This window comes from Podarcis gaigeae (genome assembly GCF_964106915.1).
Source record: "Podarcis gaigeae genome assembly, chromosome: 2".
Lineage (NCBI taxonomy): Eukaryota > Metazoa > Chordata > Lepidosauria > Squamata > Lacertidae > Podarcis > Podarcis gaigeae.
In genome coordinates, this window is record NC_139679.1 from 43,652,640 (window position 1) to 43,673,387 (window position 20,748).

Genomic DNA, 20,748 nt, shown 5'->3' on the forward strand with positions numbered 1-20,748 from the left:
CTAACAAACCAGAGCTTAGCAGGGTTGTTGGGTTTTGACATAACCCCTATCTGTAGTTAAAACAAGACATGTTCATAAGCCAACGACAACTTATGGTTTCACATTGTGGGTGGCATTAGGTTTTTGTCAAAGTAGACCCATTAAAATTAATAGGCCTAATTCAGCCATGTTAATTACGGTAATTTTAGTGAGTCTACTCAGAGGAAAACCTAGTTGAATACCACCTTGTGGTTTGGGTTTGTATATTCAAACTATAGTTAGACTAACCAAACTATGGCTTGGTGTTATGTGTGAACCAGGCCAGTGAGGTTTAATCAGATTTGTCTTCAGCACAAGGGGGACCTTTATTCCACCTAACCTTTCATACACACAACTTGCTATTCTTAGGGCCAAGCCATAGGTGTCTACTTTGAAGTTAAATTATACTTCCTTCTTGTCCCACTTTCGCACCCTTCATTCTCTCTCTTCCTCTCCCTCTCCCATACAAACACACTTTTCTCAGCATCATGTTCCCTGACACTGTCACTCTATCCTGTTTCTTTTATAAGGCAGTGGTGTAATAGAGAACAGAAAAGAAAGCACCATCTGCCTGAGCCCTTTTAATGTTGTCTGGTATGATTTCCTTAGAGCTGCCAAACATACTGTGCTATTCACTAGGTTTTCTGGAGTCGAGAACTCAGCCCCTTTATTGAAGAGACAGTGTGCCTGGCCAAGCAGGCCAGTGATTGCTGCTGCCTGGTGGGTTCTGCAGCAGAAAGCCCCCTTTTCTACTGGATGGCTATCTGAATATAACCTTTCCTGCAAACCTGGGTAACTGTTGCCTTCTCTCCTCTTTTCCAGATGGCAGCTACTATCGACATGAATTTCCAGAGTGATTTGTTGGCAATATTTGAAGAGAATCTTTTCTAATAGCGCCTGGTTTTCTTTGCCTGACTCCTTAATTTCCTGGCAAATCTTTGACTCTCCATAGTGTTGTTGGCGGCTGGGAGGAGAGCATTCCTGCAGCCTTTCTGCATGTGTGACAGATGCGGCCTCAGAAGGATCAGCAGAGTCTGCCTTACAATGTGATTTTCTTCCCCACCCCGCCTCACTGAAGAAAGAAAGACCAAGACAAGCCAACTCTGTACTAGGTTTGAGTCGGTGGACATGCAGTTACTGGGAAGGGTGCCCCTGATCACTTGATATTCTCTATGCCAAACTTACTTGCAGTATATCCAGGACTTAATGCTGTTCACCCCTTTTCTATTCTTAAGAGTTCTGAGTTACAGAATGTCTTTGACTCTACAATGCTGTGTGCTGGCAGCACAAGACACTCTGCATTGAGAGGCTGTGTACAAGAAGACATACAAGCTGTTTCCAAGTCCTGTCATCACTGGCTTTGCCTTTAACTAAACTTCCCACAAGCCTGTAGCTGGGAGCCATTCTCTGTAAGTGTTCGCTTGTGAAAAAGGGAATAATTTAGCGGAGGTGTCAAGTGTACCTGGCAATTTGAGTGAGGTTTCTGTTTATAGCATTGTGTGGAGGTCCAGGAATCTGAGCTAGACTACCAACCAAAGTCAGTTTCTTTCAATCTGTTTATTTTCCTCCAGACAAATTGGCACTGCTCAGCTCTTGAGTGGGTATTCTTGTCTCTTCATTATGGATTGGAGTGGGGAAAACATTAGCACCAGGGGTATCTCCCACCCTGTCAATAGTGTTTGACTGTGGCTGTATTGTATAGTGAATATAGTTGGCATATATTTGTTTGAGTTTTATTGGTGAGCCCACCAAACTCTGTAAAGACACTGCTTATATTTTGCTCAGTTCCAGACTTTTCATCTATATTTTTAACTGTAATACCAGAAAGATACATTTTGGGTTTTAAATGTCATGGAGTCTGTTAAATTAGTTTTTATACAGCAAAGGAGCAGCTCCAAGGAGGGAGTGGGAGTGGACTTGGATCAGCAGGAAGGCCTGCTCCTCTTGCCTTCAGTTGAGTCACACACTAGCAGTGATCGTTTTCCCAGCACCTTTAGTGTGTTTTTTTTCCATTTTACTCTTTGAATTGTTCCAAGTTTATGTGCCATAAATACCCACTATACAGTACAATACTGGTGTGTCAGTATTGGCCAATCTCTGGAGTAATTAATTGGTTTTACTTTAATACGGTGAATATGCATTTGGTCTGTACTGATCATGGAATAAACTCATCTCTTTTTTTTTAAAGTTGGTGTCGTACTGACATTTCTTTTAAATCCTGCTTGTGATGAAATTACTTAAGGGGGGTAAAGCTGCAAAAGGACAGCTTGCCCCCTCACCTGTCTTGCTCCAGCAGAGAAGGGAATTCTCCGGCCACAATTAGCAGGGTTTCTGTCTTGTCACAAACCTGGGAAAAGTTTTCCCTGGGAGCAATCCTAAAGCAACAGAATTCCATAGAAACTGTAGGAAGATAAAGTATCAAGCAGTTGGTGCCTTCTCAGAAGAGACTTTCCCAGAAGGCATCTTACCCCATGGCTGGTTTCATGCTGTAGAACTAAACCAAAAGTTGGAAAAGACCATGCAGGGCTTGCTCTCAGTTACTTCCTCTTCCTGCAGTGGACAAATCTTAGCAAATGTATGATGTAGCTTCCAGCAGTGAAACTTGGTCCACTTCAGTTGCAATGAGAAAGAGGCAAGGTTTGTCTGCTTATGGACAATGGTCCTCCAAGCCTTGGACAAGTCCCATGTTGTCAGTGAAATGCTTTCTTTTAAATTTGGCTGCCTGAAAAGTGCTTAGGTTTGGTGCATTTGGACTGGCTGCAGCTGACCCCTTGAGGATCCAGTGAAAGGAGAGGAAGGAATAGATAGTTCACCTTTCTGTACTCTTCCTCCAAACAAGTGTTCTTGGAGGAACTCCTGGCCCCCAGTATTTGACAGTGTAGAGCTTGTGTTGATACCTCTCTTGACAAAATGTGACTGTTCTGACAGAAACTGTCCTGAGTCTGGGTCAGTGGGGTTCGGCTATCGAACACTGTTATTCAGTGTACTTATTCCTGGCAGCTCGGGCCCTCCCTGGCTAGCTGCTGTAGAGGATGCTATCACTTTGCGTGAACACCTCAAACCAACCTCACTTCTGCGCGTTCAGCCAAAGACATCCCTATTTTCCCATATGACAGAAGTTTTGAAAGACAGTTTGCATAATTTGCCATCATCTCTTCACTCATATGAGATGCATTGCCCAACTAGATTATAACTGGCCAAATGGGAGATAAACTCAGCCTTGTATTATATAATATGTATGTTGTGAAAAGGGTGGTGTCCAAAATGACATAAATATAGGTAGCAACTTATGCTGGGCTACCTTCATGTCTCCAGACCTGGAAAAGACTGTACTACCCTTACTCCTCATGTGATTTTCCAGTGTATTGGGAGGAGTGGGAAAGGCGATACCTAAGGTGGCTCTCAACTGCCTCTGATTAGTATTGCCCTTGCATCTTTTGGTCCTTTTCAGCATCAATCTCAGGTCTTTTTGCAACAGGTGTGTATTGTGGCCTGCTGCACAGCTCCAATACCAGGCTATAGGCTGCCACTGTCAGATGGCATGGCAGACCATGTGTCACCCATTCCCAGCCTAACTTTGGACTTGGCCTTTCAATGAGCAATTAAATCTCTATGCCCTTAGTTGTCAGAGGTGCATGGAGCAGTAGCCATGTACTGAAGGGAACAGACTAAATTTAGAGGCCAGTGATTCTTTGGTATTCTTGCGAGCTGTTGGTCTTCACACTGAATTTTTACCTAAAGGTGCCTTTTTAACTCTACATCATTAGAAGATCTCGAAGCTTTTCTGTGTAGAGTACCAGACAGTTGGGTACTTTGAGGGAGTGAAGGGGTGTCTAAAGAAGAGATGCTCCCAAGATAGCCTCTGTGAAGGCTATTTGAGTATTACCTTGCTGAAAGGATGTGCAAGTAGGTGTTGGTCAAGCTTTCTGCCACCATGAGTTGCTTAAAGCAAGCAAAATGTTGTCTGTGTTCTCCTTTTTCCTGGTAGTTACCAGTCTTGAGAAGGCCAAGGGGGTGTTTGCACTTCCATCTCCAAGCCCAGCAGATCTGTATTAGGAGTGGGCTAGACTTCTGGCCAATAATTGCCCGTAGCTTTAAAATGCAACTGTGTAGTCCAAAGGATGCTGGGTTTCTGAGGACTGTGCACTGGCCTGGGGGGGTCACTGTATGCTTGGGAACGTGTAGCTGTTCATTTTTTGGACCAACATAAAGGTAGTCACAGTACGCTGGATTGTACACAAAACTAGCTTCCACCCTTTAACTGCTGGCATGTGAGCATTATTACTTCAGAATGAATGAGATGTTGAATCTCACGCAGATTCTTTGTGAAGGTTTAATTGATGGATTAGCCCTTGGTTTTAAATTGTATCCCAGAAATTGTCAGGGAAAGGGGGCTCATATTACTGTGGCTACAGCTCAGAATTAAGTAGAAAGAGCCCCTTGCATCCCCTCCTCTTCCCTGTGCCACTGGCGCATCCTATTTACCACAAGTTCATTAACTGGCCTTAATCTTCTCTTCTTGGCTCTTTTTGTGCAGATCTTTGATGGGGAAGTAGGAACTTTGGCTTCCCTTCTGAGCGTTGTTCTGATCTTTTCATTTCCATTGCCAGTCCTTTCTCACAGTATTCCTTGCCCCCATGTCTCCCCCACCCCCACTTGCCCTTTTTACGAAGCACTTTGGATGATCATCTCCCTCCTTTAATTTTAAGCTCAGGGTTTTTGGGGTACTTTTAGTGCACATCCGCTGTAAGAGTTGATCACAGATGAGCTCACATCCACTGTAAGAGTTGGTCACACATGAGCTCATCACAATTGTACATAATAAAACCGCACCATACTGACAAAAATAAAGGCATAACAAAATGGAGATGCTGGAACTTCTACCAAGAGAGCACCCTCGGCTGTAAAATTTTAAAAATATATAATTTATATGTATGCAAAGAACAACACCCCTTGTATCTAGTCAGTAGTGAGGTTAGTCCTTTTTTAATGTTAACCCCTCTTTTTGCATTTGACATTTGCCAAACCTTGTCAGTAGTTGAGAGTTCCAAGTAGTGATAGAGTTTTTTAGATTGGTGGCTTACTCAGCTGTCTCGTTCTTCTTCCTCACTCTCCTCCCCTCCTTTCTATCTTTTGCAAACTTCTTGAAATGTTTACAGGCTTGCACCTATCTACTTTAATTTTTTTTAAGCTGTACTTGGTATTTTATTTTTACACATTTCTGAATGATGAACATAGGGTGATATCGTTAGTTGGGACATGATTCTTTTTTTTCTGCCAAAGGTATTTTTTGCTATTCTTGTGTTTTATTTTTCTGTTTTTACAAAATGTTTGTGTTTATAATTTGGTTGTCATTCAGACTGAGACATATTTAATTTCCCTTTCTTCCCCCAACCCCATGTATGATTTTAACAATTACAGACATTAGATGTAGGAGTCTAGCCTAAATGATGTAATCTTGTTTATTTTTCCCCCTTCTTCAGTCTTGTACAAATGAATAAGAGAAATGTACAATCCCACTGTACTTAATGCACGGAACGCTTGGCAAATAATTATGTCAGTGAATTTGAAACTTGTATTAAACACTTTAGACATTTGTAGAAGGGAATTCATAGAATTTTCACTTATATACTAAAGGTTTTTTGTGCAGTTCTCATTGCAAAAAATAAACATTTGTACTGAAGATATGAAGTACACTTTTTTTCTTTGATCTTTTGCTCTTGTACAGGAAGACTTGGCAAAGGCTACACTGAATGTTGGGTCCCAGCTCATCAACTGGTTTCCCTCACAGTTCAAATTTCAGTTGCATGTTGTACAAGCTCAGTTCTCTGAAAGCCCTCCCCAGTACAGAAATTGCCACTGCAATTAGTTTTCTAATAATATTTCAAATCTACCCCATACGAAATGCTGAAATATCAGCACTGCAACCTATATATGCTCTGATGAATAAACTAATTTGTTCTGTATTTAATAATTTTATAATTTCATGATGTTTTAATTATTTTATTGTTTTTTATAAGTTGATGGTATATAAATGCTGATTTAAAAAATTAAGTCTGCCCCATACCAAATGTTAAAATATCAGGACTGCAACCCGTTAAAATAGGAGACCACAGTCAAAATCCAAAGCTGCCAGACAGTACTAGAAACAGGATGTTTTGTTTATTTATTTATATTAAATTTGTATAGATCTCAGGGCTGTTCACAGCATAAAAATACAAGATTAAAGCACAAAATATATAATAAAAATAAGCACAAAACCAAAACACCAGTAATCTCTGTTCTTCCTGCCCAACACATTTTAAAGGGTATAGGATGTCTATTAGCCCAAGGCCTGGTTGAAGAGGAACATATTTGCTAGGCAGCTAAAGGTGGATAACGAAGGCGCCAGCTGGACCTTCCTGGGGAGAGCACACCACAAATGGAGATCTACTGCAGAAAATGCTTCTTCTGTTGTTGCCACCCTCTCATGGAGGAAGCGCATGAAGAAGGGCTCATATGATGATTGCAGTTTCCAGGTCAATTCATATGGTGAGAGGTGGTCCTTGAGATTGCAGTTCTGAGCCATTAAAGGCTTTATAGGTCAAAACCAGCACTTTGAATTGGGCCTTGATGCTAATTGGCAGCTAGTGAAGTCAGGTCAGGATTGGTGTAATAAACTCAAACGGACTTGGCCCCATGAGCAACCTGGCCACTGAATTCTGCACCAATTGAAGTTTCCAAACTGACTTCAGAGGCAGCCCTATATATAACGCATGTCAGTAATCTAACCTAGAAGTAGGCCACAGATGTTAGGCTATGCCTGCCCAGATAGGGGCAGAGCTGGGCCACCAGCTGAAGCTGATGAAAAGCACTCCATGCCACTGAGGCCACTTCAGCCCCAAGTGACAGCAAAGGATCAAGAGGTACCCACCCCCCAAGCTACATACCTGCTCGTTCAGAGGGAGTGTAACCTGGATTGAACTGCAATTAGTTAGTTCTCATCCAGTTAATTACCAAGGCAAGACAACATTCCAGCACATCCACTGCCATACCTGTAGATGTAAAGGAAAAGTAGAGCTGAGTGTCAGCATATTGCTGACAACATACTCCAAACTTGTGCATAACCCCACTCAGCAGTTTCATGTAAATGTTAAGCAGCATAGGGGGTAAAAGCAAATCCTGATGAACCCCACACTGAAGGCTCCATGGTGCAAAAAACCCACACTCAAGCATTATCCTCCGGAAATGTCCATCCATGTAGGACTGGAACCACTGCAAAACAGTGCCACCCATCCTTAATTTGGACAGCCGCTCCAGAAGGATACCATGGTTGATGGTATTGAAAGCTGCTGAGAAATTGAAGAGAATTAACAAGGACACATTTCCCGTCTCATGACAGAGATCCTCATACTGGGCAACCAAAGCGGTGCCTGTGCCAAACTTTGGCCTAAACCCTCTTTGAAATGGATCTAGAAAATCAGTTTCCTCCAAGAGCACCTGAGTATGATCCGCGACCACCCACTCAAGAACCTTGCTCATGAAAGGGAAGTTAGCAACTGGTTGGTAGTTGTTAGGTTTTCTGAACTGAAGGAGCGTTTCTTGAGGAGTGGTTTTACCACTACCTCCTTCAAGCAGGCAGGGACCACCCCCTCTCACAAGGAGGCATTAATCAGCTCCCTGCTAGCTTTTATCAGCCAAGAGGGGCAAGGGTCCAGAGGATGTTAAAAGGTCAGCAGTGTGCCATAACCCCCATAATTTATCTGCCTCCTTGAGTGAGTGTATTGTGTCAGTCCTGCCTTTAAATATGATTTTGAGTTTTTCTCTATTTCATTTTATGCTAGTTTTAATGTATGTTATTCATTCATTCATTTGCTGCTGTTAATTCACTTTGAGTGAACTTTTGTAAAAAAATACCAACTAGTAAGTTTTTTTATTATTGTTTTATATAATCCATCATCCTACCTCCCTAACCAGTCCAAATAAAAAAGGTTTGCAACAATCCTGAAACATCCTCAGATGCTGCCGAGTCTTCAGGGGAAGGAAGTCCTGCAATTGCAGAAGTTGCCATCGAGAGTGTACACAGATGGTAATCTCAAGCTGAGTGTTAAGACCACCAGCATCTTTAAGAGGCGTACACCATCAAAGGGTTTTTAAACTAGCATCTTGAATTGAATTGTATCCAGAAATCACTGAGGAACAAGTGGAAATACACAAAAGGGCTGTAACATGTTCCTTACAACCTGCCCCTGCCAGGAGCATTCTGCTCAAAGTTTAAAACCCTAGAACAGCTGGTATTTTGGCAAAGATGAATTATCATGATGGGCACACCATTGCTACAGAAATGATAAAAACAGTAGTGATGTGACAACCGTTTGAAGCTGCTATGTGACTGATTACGTCAAATATCAGAGCAATAGTAATAGGGTCGCATGGCCAGAATATAAAGTGGGGAATCAGTGTTGCTCAGTGTGCAGGTGCCTACAAAACCACTAGTAGAAGGAAGAACTATAAAACATTCAAGTCTCCGTTCTGTGTGATCTCCCCAATTCGCAGTTTTAAAGGGCATTTTGATCAGATGACCCCTCTTTCAAGGGAAGCGTTACAAATTGGAAAAAATCTCTGTTCTTAGTCCCACTTTACAACAGACTACTGGATTAAGTCATACTTTTTGCTACAAATAGTTTTGTATGTAGTACAGGCAGCAGCCGGCAATACTGGCAGCAGCTGCAGTGGAGTGCTATTCCCATGGCTGCCCGCTACTGCCAATTTCTCCACGATTCGTAGAGACAGTTGGCATTGCGGAGGGGGAAGAGCATGGCACCACCCTGCCTTTCCCCTAGAAGGGAGAGGATGTGGTTGCCTACCCTAGGTGAGCTTCTGCTGCAATTGCTGATTCCCCACTCTACCAGACCTTGCCTGTGAGGCAGAGTAAGTCCCAGTATGCCGATGAGCTTGCTTTTTATGGGTTTATGTATGACAGCAGAGGGGGTACCTCTCCTCAATCCTGGAAGGTGAACATACTTCAAAACTCTTCTGACAGGGGTGGGAAATTAAAGCTGACATTGAAACAAACACGTGAGCTGATTTTCACACACACACGATTAATACCAATTTTCATTATTATTACCACAGGGTACACACAATGATACAATTCTCTTCATAGTGGTGGAATGATTATACCTCATATAATCAAATGGGTTATTGACAGGCTCCCTTACTAGAGCGTATTGTTAAATTTCTATAACATCCATTTGAAGATCACAGGGCAGTTTACAATATAAAACCACAGAAATGCATACCATAATAACAAACAAAACCAATAACTCCACACACACAGTTTAAGAGGCCATAGCTTGTTATTTATAACAGTATACAAACAAGCACATTATTATATCAGATGTACATCAGTATCAGTTTGCATATAATAGTATGAGGGGGGGAGGTTCTAAAAAGAGGTGGTGAAACTTGCTGAGCATCCACCCAAATTTGTTGAGCTGAAAGGCTGCCAGAACGCACCAAAAAAGTTCTGCTGAGTTCCAGCTTTAAAAAAAGCCCTGGTATTATATACCCGTTCCTAGTAATGGCAAGCTCTGGAAATGTTCCCATGTACCACAAGTAATTACAGTGGTACCTTGGGTTACATACACTTCAGGTTACATATGCTTCAGGTTACACACTCCGCTAACCCAGAAATAGTGCTTCAGGTTAAGAACTTTGCTTCAGGATAAGAACAGAAATTGGGCTCCAGCGGCGCAGTGGCAGCAGGAGGCCCCATTAGTTAAAGTGGTGCTTCAGGTTAAGAACAGTTTCAGGTTAAGAACGGACCTCTGGAACAAATTAAGTACTTAACCCGAGATACCACTGTATTGCCAATAAGTCTGTAATCCTTAACTGAGGATACATTCATTATAGCTGCTAATAACGCAAGTGACATGTTCTTAGCCACACTAGCAGCAATATTCATCTTAAGCCTATAGATGGCACATTTGTGTTCATTCGTGCACACCAAGGAAGGTATCAGCTGGCATGGAGGAAGTACAAGAGACATGTGGGATGTGGGTGGAAACACAGTTCAATGAGATTGAGCACGCTCAGTGGCCACAGAATGCTGTTTTAAGTTTGGGAATAAGAACACATGGAGGGATGATGGATAAGCGTACCCTGGAAGACAGCACTCCATACTGCAACATTTTGTTGCAGATATAATAAGCAATTTTGTTTTATTATTGAATTGTCCAAAGTGCTGAAGAGCTGGTTTTAATGGTGACACCTAGGACTATTCCTAGAGCTGCAAGTATTCCTAACACAACTGCGCAGTCTTGTGTTTCTTACCTGTTTTGCACTGGGAGCTGAGTATTCTCCTGGGAAAACTGACATCTGAAGCTGTCAGCTGAAGGGTGAAACAAATAGGTAAGGTCAGGCATATAAGCAGCAGGATGGCCTAGGCCTGCAACTTAACTTCTGAGCAGATGGGTGTCTCAGTAATCAGGATTTTGACCTTGTTTTATCAAATGTCTACTTTCTACAACATGTTGCAAGTATTTGAACAATTGTGATACCCCAGTGGCAGGCCCATGCAGAGCTTGTCTGAAGCCTGGGAAGTGTCTTGTCAGAATAAAGTTATAAACTAAAAAAAAAAGCCGCCAGTCCATGGCACCCCCCCTCCCGCCAACTTAGTCCTCCGAGTACCAGGGCAAGTATACCTGGCTGCCCACCCACTTTTGCAGGAAAATGCCACTGAAAGAGGGAATCCCCGTTTTCCGACGAATTTCAGTCCCCAAGATTGCGTGGGAATAGCTCAGTAATGTAAGGGTTCTCTTAATGCCACCCATTTAGTTGGATAATTATGGTGTGGTTGGTACCAATCATTGAAACAAATAGTTCTTACACCAGGGAGGTGCAGTGAGTGAAGCCCTGTGGTTTCTGATGGTATTGAGGCCAGAGCCAGATGTAAAACACTGGTTTCTGCCATAAAAGCTTTCTGTTCACCAATGATGTATAGCTGAAAGCACCTTGGGGAGGGGAAGCAATAACTCAGCTTTGTCCCTTGCTCTTTTTTTACAACAGGAAATCTGGGGAAGGAATGTGTGTTTGCGGGGGTGGGTGGGGGGAATAGCTTGAAAACATTCCCTTTTAAACATTAAGTTTTGTATTCTTTTTCTCTTTAGTGCCGGCTCTTGACTTTTTTGCTTGTTTTTAATTCAATAATTTGTTATATTTTCAGATTTCTCCCTTCCGAGTAAAATGGTTTTTTTGGATTACATGCATCAGGACTCCAGTTCATGGGCAATTTCACAACCTCCATGAGCTGGTGATGTCCAAATCAACTTATCTAACAAGCAATACTATTTACATATGAGCTAAGCAGAGAATTCAGTTTCCTCCACCCATTTTAGCATGTGACGCTTAATGCGTCCTGAGAATGAGGATGTGCATCCTGATATTTTCACCAGCTATCATTGCTGAACTTAACTCTTGAAAAGCCGACAAGCACAGCATGACCATGACAGAACTCTGCTGCTGTTACCAAGGAACTAGTATTCAGAGGTAGACTGAAGGTAGCAGGTAGCTACCATGACCTTGATAACCCTACCCTCCAGGAATTATCTAATCCCATTTTAAGGTAAAGGTAAAGGGACCCCTGACCATTAGGTCCAGTCGTGACCGACTTTGGGGTTGCAGTGCTCATCTCGCTTTATTGGCCGAGGGAGCCGGCGTACAGCTTCTGGGTCATGTGGCCAGCATGACTAAGTGAACCAGAGAAGCGCACAGAAACGTCGTTTATCTTCCCGCCGGAGCGGTACCTACTTATCTACTTGCATTTTGACGTGCTTTCGAACTGCTAGGTTGGCAGGAGCTGGGACTGAGCAACAGGAGCTCACCCCGTCGCGGGGATTCGAACCACTGACCTTCTGATCGGCAAGCCCTAGGCTCTGTGGTTTAACCCACAGCGCCACCTGTGTCCCTTAATCCCATTTTAAAGCTGTCTAAATTGGTGGCTATCACCATTTCTTGTGGTAGCAACTTCCGCATTTACTATGCATTGTGTTAAGAAGTACTTTTGAGTCTCCCACCATTTAACAGGTTATAGCGTTATATGAAGGAAAAACCGTCCCTGTTGTCCCTTTCTCTACACCATGCATAATTTTATACACTTTTTTATATTCCCCCTCCCCAGCTGCTTTCCCCATAAGCTATAAAGCCCCAAATGAGTAGGACCAGGCATTTTACACCTATTGTAAAACATACAGCTAGTTGGGAATGAATGTTTTGTTTAATATCAAACTACATTCTTGTATTATGTTCTGTTACTAATAATACGCTTCGGCCCCAATCCACCTGTGGTGGTATGTGGGTGGTTACTTTTAACTCGCCCAGGTTGAATTCCTGTCTTTTCCTGTTTATATCCCAAAGTACACCTGCCAGGACGCACCTATGCTGACGTGCTTTAATCTCCTTTACCATTAATTTTAATTATGTTTAAATGTTTTAATTGCTTTGTTTTTATTGGTAATTTTAATATTTATGGCAAACCAATTGGGGGGTAGATCTGTTAGATATATAAACAAAACTAAAGCAAACGTGTTCAGTCTCTCGGCCCGGGAGAGTTAAAAAAAACTTAAATTTGCATCTGCTTGGAGTCTAACAACGGGGTCGGTTACTCCGCTCTATAGGAAAGACCATGGGGTCGGCGTTGGGGTGGAACCATGGGCGTAGCCAGGTTTTTTGTTAGGGGGGCAGAACATCAGATCTGTGTGGATTATGTGGGGCTTGGCTACGCCCATGGTTTGAATCCGAGTGGGGCCCTTCAACTAAATGAAAGAAAAGGCGGTTTGTGCGTCGGGCGGGGTTCCACTTCCCCTCCTTGAATCCCTGCGAGGTTCCTGGGAGTTAAGCGGGCCTGAACAGAGGGGGATTTTCTTGAGGAAAAAGAACTCGGCCAGTACCCGGCTCTCTCTTGCCAGCCGCCATGCTAGAAACGGAGTCTCCTTCGGGCGAGGTCAGGGCCCTCTCGGCGGGCGCGGAGTCGAAGCGCCGCCCTGAGCTCCGCCAGGCGAGCGGGGAGCTGCCGGGAGCAACAACAACCGCCTCTCACCCCCCGAGCAGGCTCTGCCCTCGTGGTCGCTCTGACGGGGCGGAGCTCTGCGCCCGACGCTGCGTTGATGAGAGCCCGAGGTGTGAGGCGCTCCAACTCCTTCGCCTTCCCCGCCCGCGGCTGCAGAGCTTCTTCCCACTAGCGCAGAGATAGCGGCCTTCGCAGGGGGGAGGAGCTGGAGGGGCGGCTTTTTAAACGGAGGCAGGAGCGGCAAGGTGAGAGTGTAGGAAGGAGACCGATGCGGGAGCAGGCAGAACTACTTACTCACCTTTTCGGGGAGCTGAATTCGAGGCACCGTCTACCAAAGGGTTGTTTGGCGCCAGAATTTGAGTGGCTTTCCTCACTTATTGCAGGTAGGAAAAGTGGCGAGACGGGTTAGGATTCTGACAGGCAGGAGGAATTGCATGGGCTCCGCCGTCTGAGTCATCGGACGTGGGTTTGGGGAAGATTGCCGACGAGAGACTTTCTGTGGAATTTCCATGGAAACGGCCTCCTAGCCTTTGGCCCCAGGGCAGGACACCGTTTGTAACAAGCCTGGCAGGAAGATAAGATAGCGACCTCTCTTAGGAGGCGCTGTCGTTAACTAGGTCTACTCAGAAGGAAGTCCTGTTGATTTCATTTGGGTTGGCCCCCAGGTATATGGGGTTAGGATTGCAGGCTTAGTGCACTTCGTTTTTTGTGCCAGGGATTCCCCCCGCCCTCCCCGCTATGCCACCTGTAGCTTTTGTGCGAGATTCTGCCCTGCTCATTATAGGTCGCATCCCGAGAGAGATTTTGCATCTTGTTGCTTGGAAGGGAAGAACTTGATTTCTGACTTCGACCTAGTAATGGCTGTCTAGGCACCCTGCACCATCATTGAAACTTGAATACTGTTTTGTTAGTTACTTAAACTCCTACAGGTCATGCGTGTGTTTGAGTGTGTGGCCTAAAGGCATTCTCAAAAGCATCTAAAAAAAGAATCCTCCTATAAGAAACTACCTTATACCAAATCAAGCCATTGATTGGCATCTTGTCCCAATTGGAGATGCCAGGCATTGAACCTGAGACCTTTGACAGACAAAGCATGTTATCTACCCCTGAGCTGTGGCCTCTCTCTTGCAGCGCCGGACAACAGGAGGAGATGGCATCTCTCACACATTTCTTACTGGTCCCCACACGCCTGATGCTGAAGGTCTTTAATGTTATGTCCTGGCTGTCTATGTATAGTGCCGGTTCCCTTGCTGCTGTCTTCTACTGTTGGTGGGCCCTATGGCAGGTGGTGTCTAAGGGCCCTTTCCAGGTGCTCCGCAAGAAGAGGCGGGGGACTCCACCAAGATGCCTCACTGATGCCATGCATGGGGAGCATGGCTTTGTCACGCTAAAAGTGAGTACGGTGGCAGGAAAGTGGAGGGGGGAGGCCATAGTTAGGTGCTCACAGACAGCAGCTGAAGCAGAATGTGAAGGCAGGATTCTGGGCTGCTGGTGTATTTGATAGACTGGGAGTAACATAGGAAACAGCCTATTGCCAGGTCAAACTATTTGACCCTCTAGCCTGATATTTTCAATGGTGACCGACAGCTGTTCTTCAAAGTCTTAGGGGCAAAGAGTGTTTCTCATCAGCTGCCTCTTAACAGGAGATGTCACAGATTGTGAACCTGTCACTCTGTGCATGCAAAACTCTGAGCTATTGTCATTGAGCTCTTGTCTGTGTGTAACTGTCCTATTTCTCTGTCCTTTGGGGGCTCAAGAACTCAGGGCTGCGTCTCCACTATGTTGCTGCTGGCGAGGAAGGAGCCCAGCTGATGCTTTTCTTGCATGGATTTCCCCAGAACTGGTAAGTGTCGCTGTGCTGTGTGGTAGTTGGAAGAAGTGCAGTGTCTGGAGCTGATATCAATTTACTGCAGGTGTGGCTCATGCAGGAAGTAAGCCCACAGATCTGTCAGCCAACGTGTTAGAGGAGTTTACTGCAAAGTTAAGGAGAAGGTATTGAACAGAAGGATTAACTTCCCTAAGGAAATGACCTAGAGGAGATGATGTTACTCAGCTACATGCTATCAAGCTTCTATGATGCACAGTGAATGACCATCAGGTGTTCACCATTCGTATTGCTATTATCATGCCTTTCATCCTGACAAGATTACAGGTGGCTTTCGGATTAAAAACAAGAATAGCTAAAAGCATAGAAAAAATCTATCATTAAAAACAATTAAATCTGAATAGAATTAAAACTACAGTGGTACCTTGGGTTACATACGCTTCAGGTTACATATGCTTCAAGTTACAGACTCCGCTAACCCAGAAATAGTGCTTCAGGTTAAGAACTTTGCTTCAGGATGAGAACAGAAATCGTGCTCTGGTAGCGCGGCAGCAGCAGGAGGCCCCATTAGCTAAAGTGGTGCTTTAGGTTAAGAAGAGTTTCAGGTTAAGTACGGACCTCCGGAACGAATTAAGTACTTAACCCAAGCTACCACTGTATATACAGATATAAAATCTATTTAAAGCATACTAATAAGTACAATAAAAACAACACCAGTCCTTTCATTAAAAGAAGTCAATTCCCAAAAGCCTGATGGAACAGAAGAACAACAAGGGGGGAGCCATTATTCAAAACATATATATACAACAAATGGAGAGGCAAAAACTATAAAAGCTGCAGACCAGGGAAGCCCTCTCTGCTTAATCCCATTGTGATTTGGCTGTATTTCAACAGGTTTGCATGGCGCCATCAATTGCAGGAGTTTAAGCGGGCATTTAAGGTGGTAGCCCTCGATTTGCGGGGCTATGGCTTTTCCGACGCACCAGCTGGTTCTGAGCACTATCAGAGGGATGCTCTGCTGGCAGATGTACATGGTGTCATTGAAGCTCTGAGCCCCAGTGAGAAGAAAGGTGAGAGTGAAAATGGTTGTTTTGGAGGAAGGGTCCGGTTTGCCACTGCAGTGGCTTGGCTACTGGCAATGGGCGGAGAGTGCCATGCATTCAACATACTTCAGCTTTCAAGTGTTACATTGATGCTTAATGGGACCTCCTTGAAATGAATCGGTGTTCGTGTTGGGGAATTGTCAAGCAGGCTGATACTTGTCCACATTGTCTCTGTTCTGATGTCTTCTATTTGTCTTTTAGAGATTTCTAAGTGCATCCTGGTGGGGCATGACTGGGGTGGATCCATAGCTTCTGAGTTTGCTGCCTGTTACCCCAATTTGGTGGAAAAGCTTATTATTATGAATGCTGTTCAACCACATGTCTTAGCAGGTGAGGCTTGTCTATCGGGATTTGGTACTCACTACGATTGTGTGCAGCTTTTCGCATTCACTACTTCTAAGCAGGATTGGAAAAGGGAGGGAGGAGCCTGAATCTGCCAGGGACTAGTCCCTGCTGCACAGTTAAATGGTCACTGTGACTGCATTGTCCTTAGGATGCAGAGCCTGCATAAGCCATCACTGTTACACTACAGCTCTTTTTGGAGGAAGAAGGGAGGTTGTCTGATCTATCCAAGTGCCTGACCACCAACACACCAACACAGCTTATGATTAGATGGAGTACATTAAAAAACACAGCCACCCAGCTCCCCACTCCCCCACTGCTTGGACTGCAAGTTGATCCATATGTTAAAGGGAAATAGATGAGAGCAACCCCAGTTGAGCCCTCTACTTTATTTTGAAGATAGTTTTCTGGTTGTGGTGATTTTGTTTCTTTTTTCATAAAGTATTTTTATTTCAGTTATGCACAAAATAGATCCAAAAGCAAATAAAAAGAAAAAACAAAGGGCCATGTATTGGTTTTCTTGATGAGTACCAGTAGTTCTGGTGATATTTAATGTGTGGCAGGGCAACTTATTTTCCCTTCCACCTTGCAGAATATTTTTCACGATATCCCACCCAGCTGCTGCGATCCAACTACATGTTCCTGTTCCAGCTGCCAAAGCTGCCAGAGCTCCTGTGGTCCTTAGATGACTTCTATGTGAGTGCAGGTTGGAGAGTTTGCCTCACCATTCATGCCTTCTTGCATTAGGAATATAAATACAGCAAATCTCTTTTCCAAGCTGTCTGTGTAACTTTGTGAAGCCAAAGTGCTTTATTCTCTGCTGGTGACTGTTCATTCTCTTCGCTCAATGCTGAGCTACAAATCTCAAATGTGTTTCATGGGCATATCCCAAACCCTTCTGCCAGGCTGCTTTCTGCTCTGCATGAAGGGTGATTTTCTCTGCTTTGGTTTGGAAGAAGCATAACCCTGTCTCTTCTGCCCCCTCCACCACAGCCTCACTCCATATAGAGAGTGCCTCTTGTTCAAAGCTTACCTGTAATAAATTTGAAAGAGTGGTGGTACAGTTGTACCTTGGTTCTCAAACGCCTTGGTACTTGTATGTTTTGGCTCCCAAACACAGAAAACCTGGAAATAAGTGTTCCAGTTTTCAAATGTTCTTTGGAACCCAAACTTCCAACGTGGCTTCTGCAGCTTCCGATTCAGTGCAGGAAGCTCTTGCAGCCAATCAGAAGCCGTGCCTTGGTTTTAGAACATTCAGAAGTCAAATGGATTTCTGGAATGGATTACATTCTACAACCAAGGTACAACTGTATTTATGCTAAACAAGGGGCAGTCATAACCTATTCAGACATTGCATACTGTGAACAAGTGGGATATGTGAGCAGGCACAAGTACATTTGTTTTGACACCCTCTCTGGATTATTTGGAGGGTGACAATCTGTGACAGGGAGGCTGCTCTTTATGTAGGCTCCTCTTGTGAGGTAGAGCCCTGGAAAATCTACATTGCATGGGAAGCCTACCTGAGTGAAGTAGAAAAGCCTCCCTGCTGCAGATGGTTACCCTCCAGCTTGTAGACATAGGATGGAGCTAGTGCATTTGTCTTCACTCATGTGAAGATCAGTAGCAGATTACCTTTGTGTGGATAGTGGAGGAGGCAGGCTGGGAAAAGCTTTAAATACTACTGAGCTGATCAGATAAATACATATGGGCAGGGGTAGCTTTTTGTTTTTAAAAGGAAGCAACACTGCTTACTCCTTTGCCCTGCCCAAGGTGGTTTAAGCAAATATTTTTTACAAATCTTTTTAGTAGCGTGAGCTGCCTCTAGCTTATTGAGGAGACTGTCTTGTACAGGACAATGAGGTGTGCATTTAATTGGCCTCTACATGCTGCTGTGTCTTTTTCTCTACAGCTAATCAAGTCTGTTATGACTAGCAAGAAGACGGGAGACCAGAATCATATGACAGAGGAGTTGGAGGCTTACCTGTATGGCCTTTCGAAGGACAGGGGTCTAGAACCACCCATGAATTACTACAGGAACATGTCCACGTGAGTGCCCATTTATTCCCAGCTTTGATAATGGGTGGGATCGGCATTTTTTCGCAGAGGAAGAAACTGCTTGGCAGCAGTAGCCTTCTGGTCCTAATATTTGGAGGGCACCGAATTCTTTGTTGGATCATGTGGTGCTGAGGATCAAAACACTCTTCCTCCTCCACAAATCTGTATTTAAATTTCAGAAAAGGGGATGAGAAAATCTTGTGACCATTCTGAGATACTTTAATTTCTAAAAGAATGTTCATTTATAGAATTGGAGCTAAAGTGGGGTGTGCTGCCTTTCCTGATTTATGTCATGGCTGCAGTGCATGAGCCTCCCTAGGGTGGAAAGTGATACAACTCTGATAAGTGGCACAAAATGGTGAACTGATTTCTGTTCAATGCCAATTTGCAGATTTCTTTTCTGTGTATCTTCTCCTACAGTTGGGTTCGTGCAAAGTGCAAGGATATTGTGGTGCCCACCCTGCTGATCTGGGGAGAAAAGGATGTATTCTTGGAAAAAGGGCTTGTCGTACCCATGGAGCAGAAGGTGTGCAAGAACATCAAGGTGCAGCTCATCCCTGAAGCCGGCCACTGGGTCAATGAGGAGCAACCTAAGAAAGTCAATCAACTGATGTGGGCGTTCCTCCTTCAGAGAAACTGAGACGGAATGAGGCAGTGACTGCTCTGTGCACTACAAGCATTCCTACCACCCAGCATGCAGGAAATTACAAGAACAGCCATTTGACCTGACACTGGAGATCTGGTCCTTCTCTGTTTCTGGCAGAATGTTTCTACCCTATATTGGAACATGAGTCACATGCAACTTTTAACTGGTTTTGCTGCAAGTCCGTGTTCCGTTGCACTACAATAAAAGTGATTTGCTTCGAGGTTTCTGATATCAGCTTCCTGATGGTGAAACTGCACAGCTGTTGCATTCAGCAGAAGGTCTTCCAGCCCACCCCCCTGTGGTATACAGGCATTAATACTCACAGAAGAGCACAGCTTTTCCTTCTATATTTTTTTTTTGTTGGGTGTGCCTTAGCACAGCAGAATCCCGAGCGAAGCTATGTTCCCTGTTGCTGTTTCACACCCATTTTCACTAGCATCTTACTACCTTGGCAAACTACACAGGAAAGCGACCCTTGGCATGGATCACATTGAAATAAACGTTTTCAGACTTCTTACTTCACTGTCTACCTGGAATGAGTTAATGACACATTAGGAGAAAGCTGCTTCTTAACGTGGTATTACCTGAGAACATGACTGTGCCTGAGAACATCTTGGTAACGCTTGGGGCAATTAGTTGGATGTCTTGAAGAGGCTTGAATTAACCCACTGCTCATGCCAAAGAGATGGTGCAGTGATTGATCTCATAGTGTGTGCCTCATCCTGCATGTGGTGGACTGGAGAAACGACAAGACAACCCCCAGTGGGTGTGTAAATATGTGCAAAAGGAACATATATAGGTGACTTATAGGAACACAGCTGGGTGGAAGCTTCACATCTGCCAGGACTAAAGCTAGTCATTGCTCTGGGAGAGAATGTCTGCCCGTGAAGCAGCCTCCATAATAAAGAGGCGTTTTTATACTACAGGTATTGTTCCCCAGTATTGTGGACCTGATGCTCCAAATGGTGGCAGTCTGAAGTTGGTACAAAGCAGATGTGCCCTTTGGGCATATTCTCTAGAATTGCAAGTTAAAGGTACAAGAGCTTCTAGTGTGAATTGTGCTGCCAACTATGCTGCTGCTGTGCAGAGGCAGGAATTGAGTCAGGGATGGAGTGGCAGTTCCTAATACTACCCTGGGCCAAATTATCCGTGATGTTTTGTGTTTAAACAAGTGTGCTTGACTTGCCTATTTTTATTTTGGAGGAAAAGCAGCCACAAGGCCCTAATCTGTAATATGCTTCCAATCTAGATGAGTTACCAGAACTGGTTTTCTGCTGAACATTACTCCCGCCAAGCTGCTTTGTGCCCTTGAAAGTTGCATGTAGTTTTGACCCTCAGTGGCCATCTGATAGTTCAGAAGTACCAGGATCTGAGGGCCAGGTTAGGCTCAAGACAATCTGTGGCCAAAGCACAATCAGTAAGTTCTAGCGGATGAGGAAAGGCTTCTGCCTTTCCACCTGTCTGTTTCCGCAGACCAAGCTTCAAGAAGTCTTCACAGGCTGCCTTGTTTGACCTTCAGCTTTCTTTAACTAGGGTATATGTTGGCATTCAATTGCTGTGGTTAATGCTGCATATTATCAAATAAATACAGTGGTACCTCGGGTTACAGACCCTTCAGGTTACAGACCCTTCAGGTTACAGACTCCACTAACCCAGAAATAGTACCTCGGGTTAAGAACTTTGCTTCTGGATGAGAACAGAAATCGTGCGG

The 20,748-nt window shown here is 44.1% G+C and overlaps 2 protein-coding genes and 1 long non-coding RNA gene across 13 annotated transcripts in view; 2 read left to right on the forward strand and 1 right to left on the reverse strand.

Annotated features, from left to right (window-relative positions):
* BRD4 (bromodomain containing 4) overlaps nt 1-5,701 on the forward strand; it is a 71,235-nt gene extending 65,534 nt beyond the window's left edge. For all 9 annotated transcript variants that reach the window (XM_083726019.1, XM_083726025.1, XM_083726024.1 and 6 more), the window contains exon 21: nt 841-5,701. In XM_083726019.1, coding sequence (XP_083582145.1) covers nt 841-909 — 69 coding nt within the window. In that variant the 3' untranslated portion in view covers nt 910-5,701. The remainder of the gene's footprint in view (nt 1-840) is intronic.
* The window catches only part of LOC310838559, a 36,855-nt gene extending 23,771 nt beyond the window's left edge, over nt 1-13,084 (reverse strand). For all 3 annotated transcript variants that reach the window (XR_014561035.1, XR_014561036.1, XR_014561037.1), the window contains exons 1-2: nt 12,948-13,084; nt 10,333-10,390 (exon numbers count right to left, since the gene is read on the reverse strand). This is a non-coding gene — a long non-coding RNA (uncharacterized lncRNA). The remainder of the gene's footprint in view (nt 1-10,332; nt 10,391-12,947) is intronic.
* Nucleotides 13,085-13,311: 227 nt separating this feature from the next.
* LOC310838543 (epoxide hydrolase 3-like) lies at nt 13,312-19,554 on the forward strand. The gene is made up of 8 exons (XM_083726043.1): nt 13,312-13,449; nt 14,198-14,459; nt 14,824-14,909; nt 15,786-15,961; nt 16,196-16,324; nt 16,929-17,032; nt 18,246-18,382; nt 18,812-19,554. The coding sequence occupies exons 2-8, from the start codon at nt 14,217-14,219 to the stop codon at nt 19,029-19,031; spliced, it is 1,095 nt and encodes a 364-aa protein (XP_083582169.1). The 5' UTR covers nt 13,312-13,449; nt 14,198-14,216; the 3' UTR covers nt 19,032-19,554.
* The last annotated feature ends 1,194 nt before the right edge of the window (nt 19,555-20,748 follow it).

Excerpts from the sequence above, each read along its gene's own strand:
- LOC310838543 (XM_083726043.1), top strand. The coding sequence starts at position 14,217 with ATGGCATCTCTCACACATTTCTTACTGGTCCCCACACGCCTGATGCTG. Across the intron at positions 14,910-15,785 it reads CATGGATTTCCCCAGAACTG|GTTTGCATGGCGCCATCAAT; the intron begins GTAAGTGTCGCT and ends GTATTTCAACAG. Across the intron at positions 17,033-18,245 it reads GGTCCTTAGATGACTTCTAT|CTAATCAAGTCTGTTATGAC; the intron begins GTGAGTGCAGGT and ends TTTTCTCTACAG.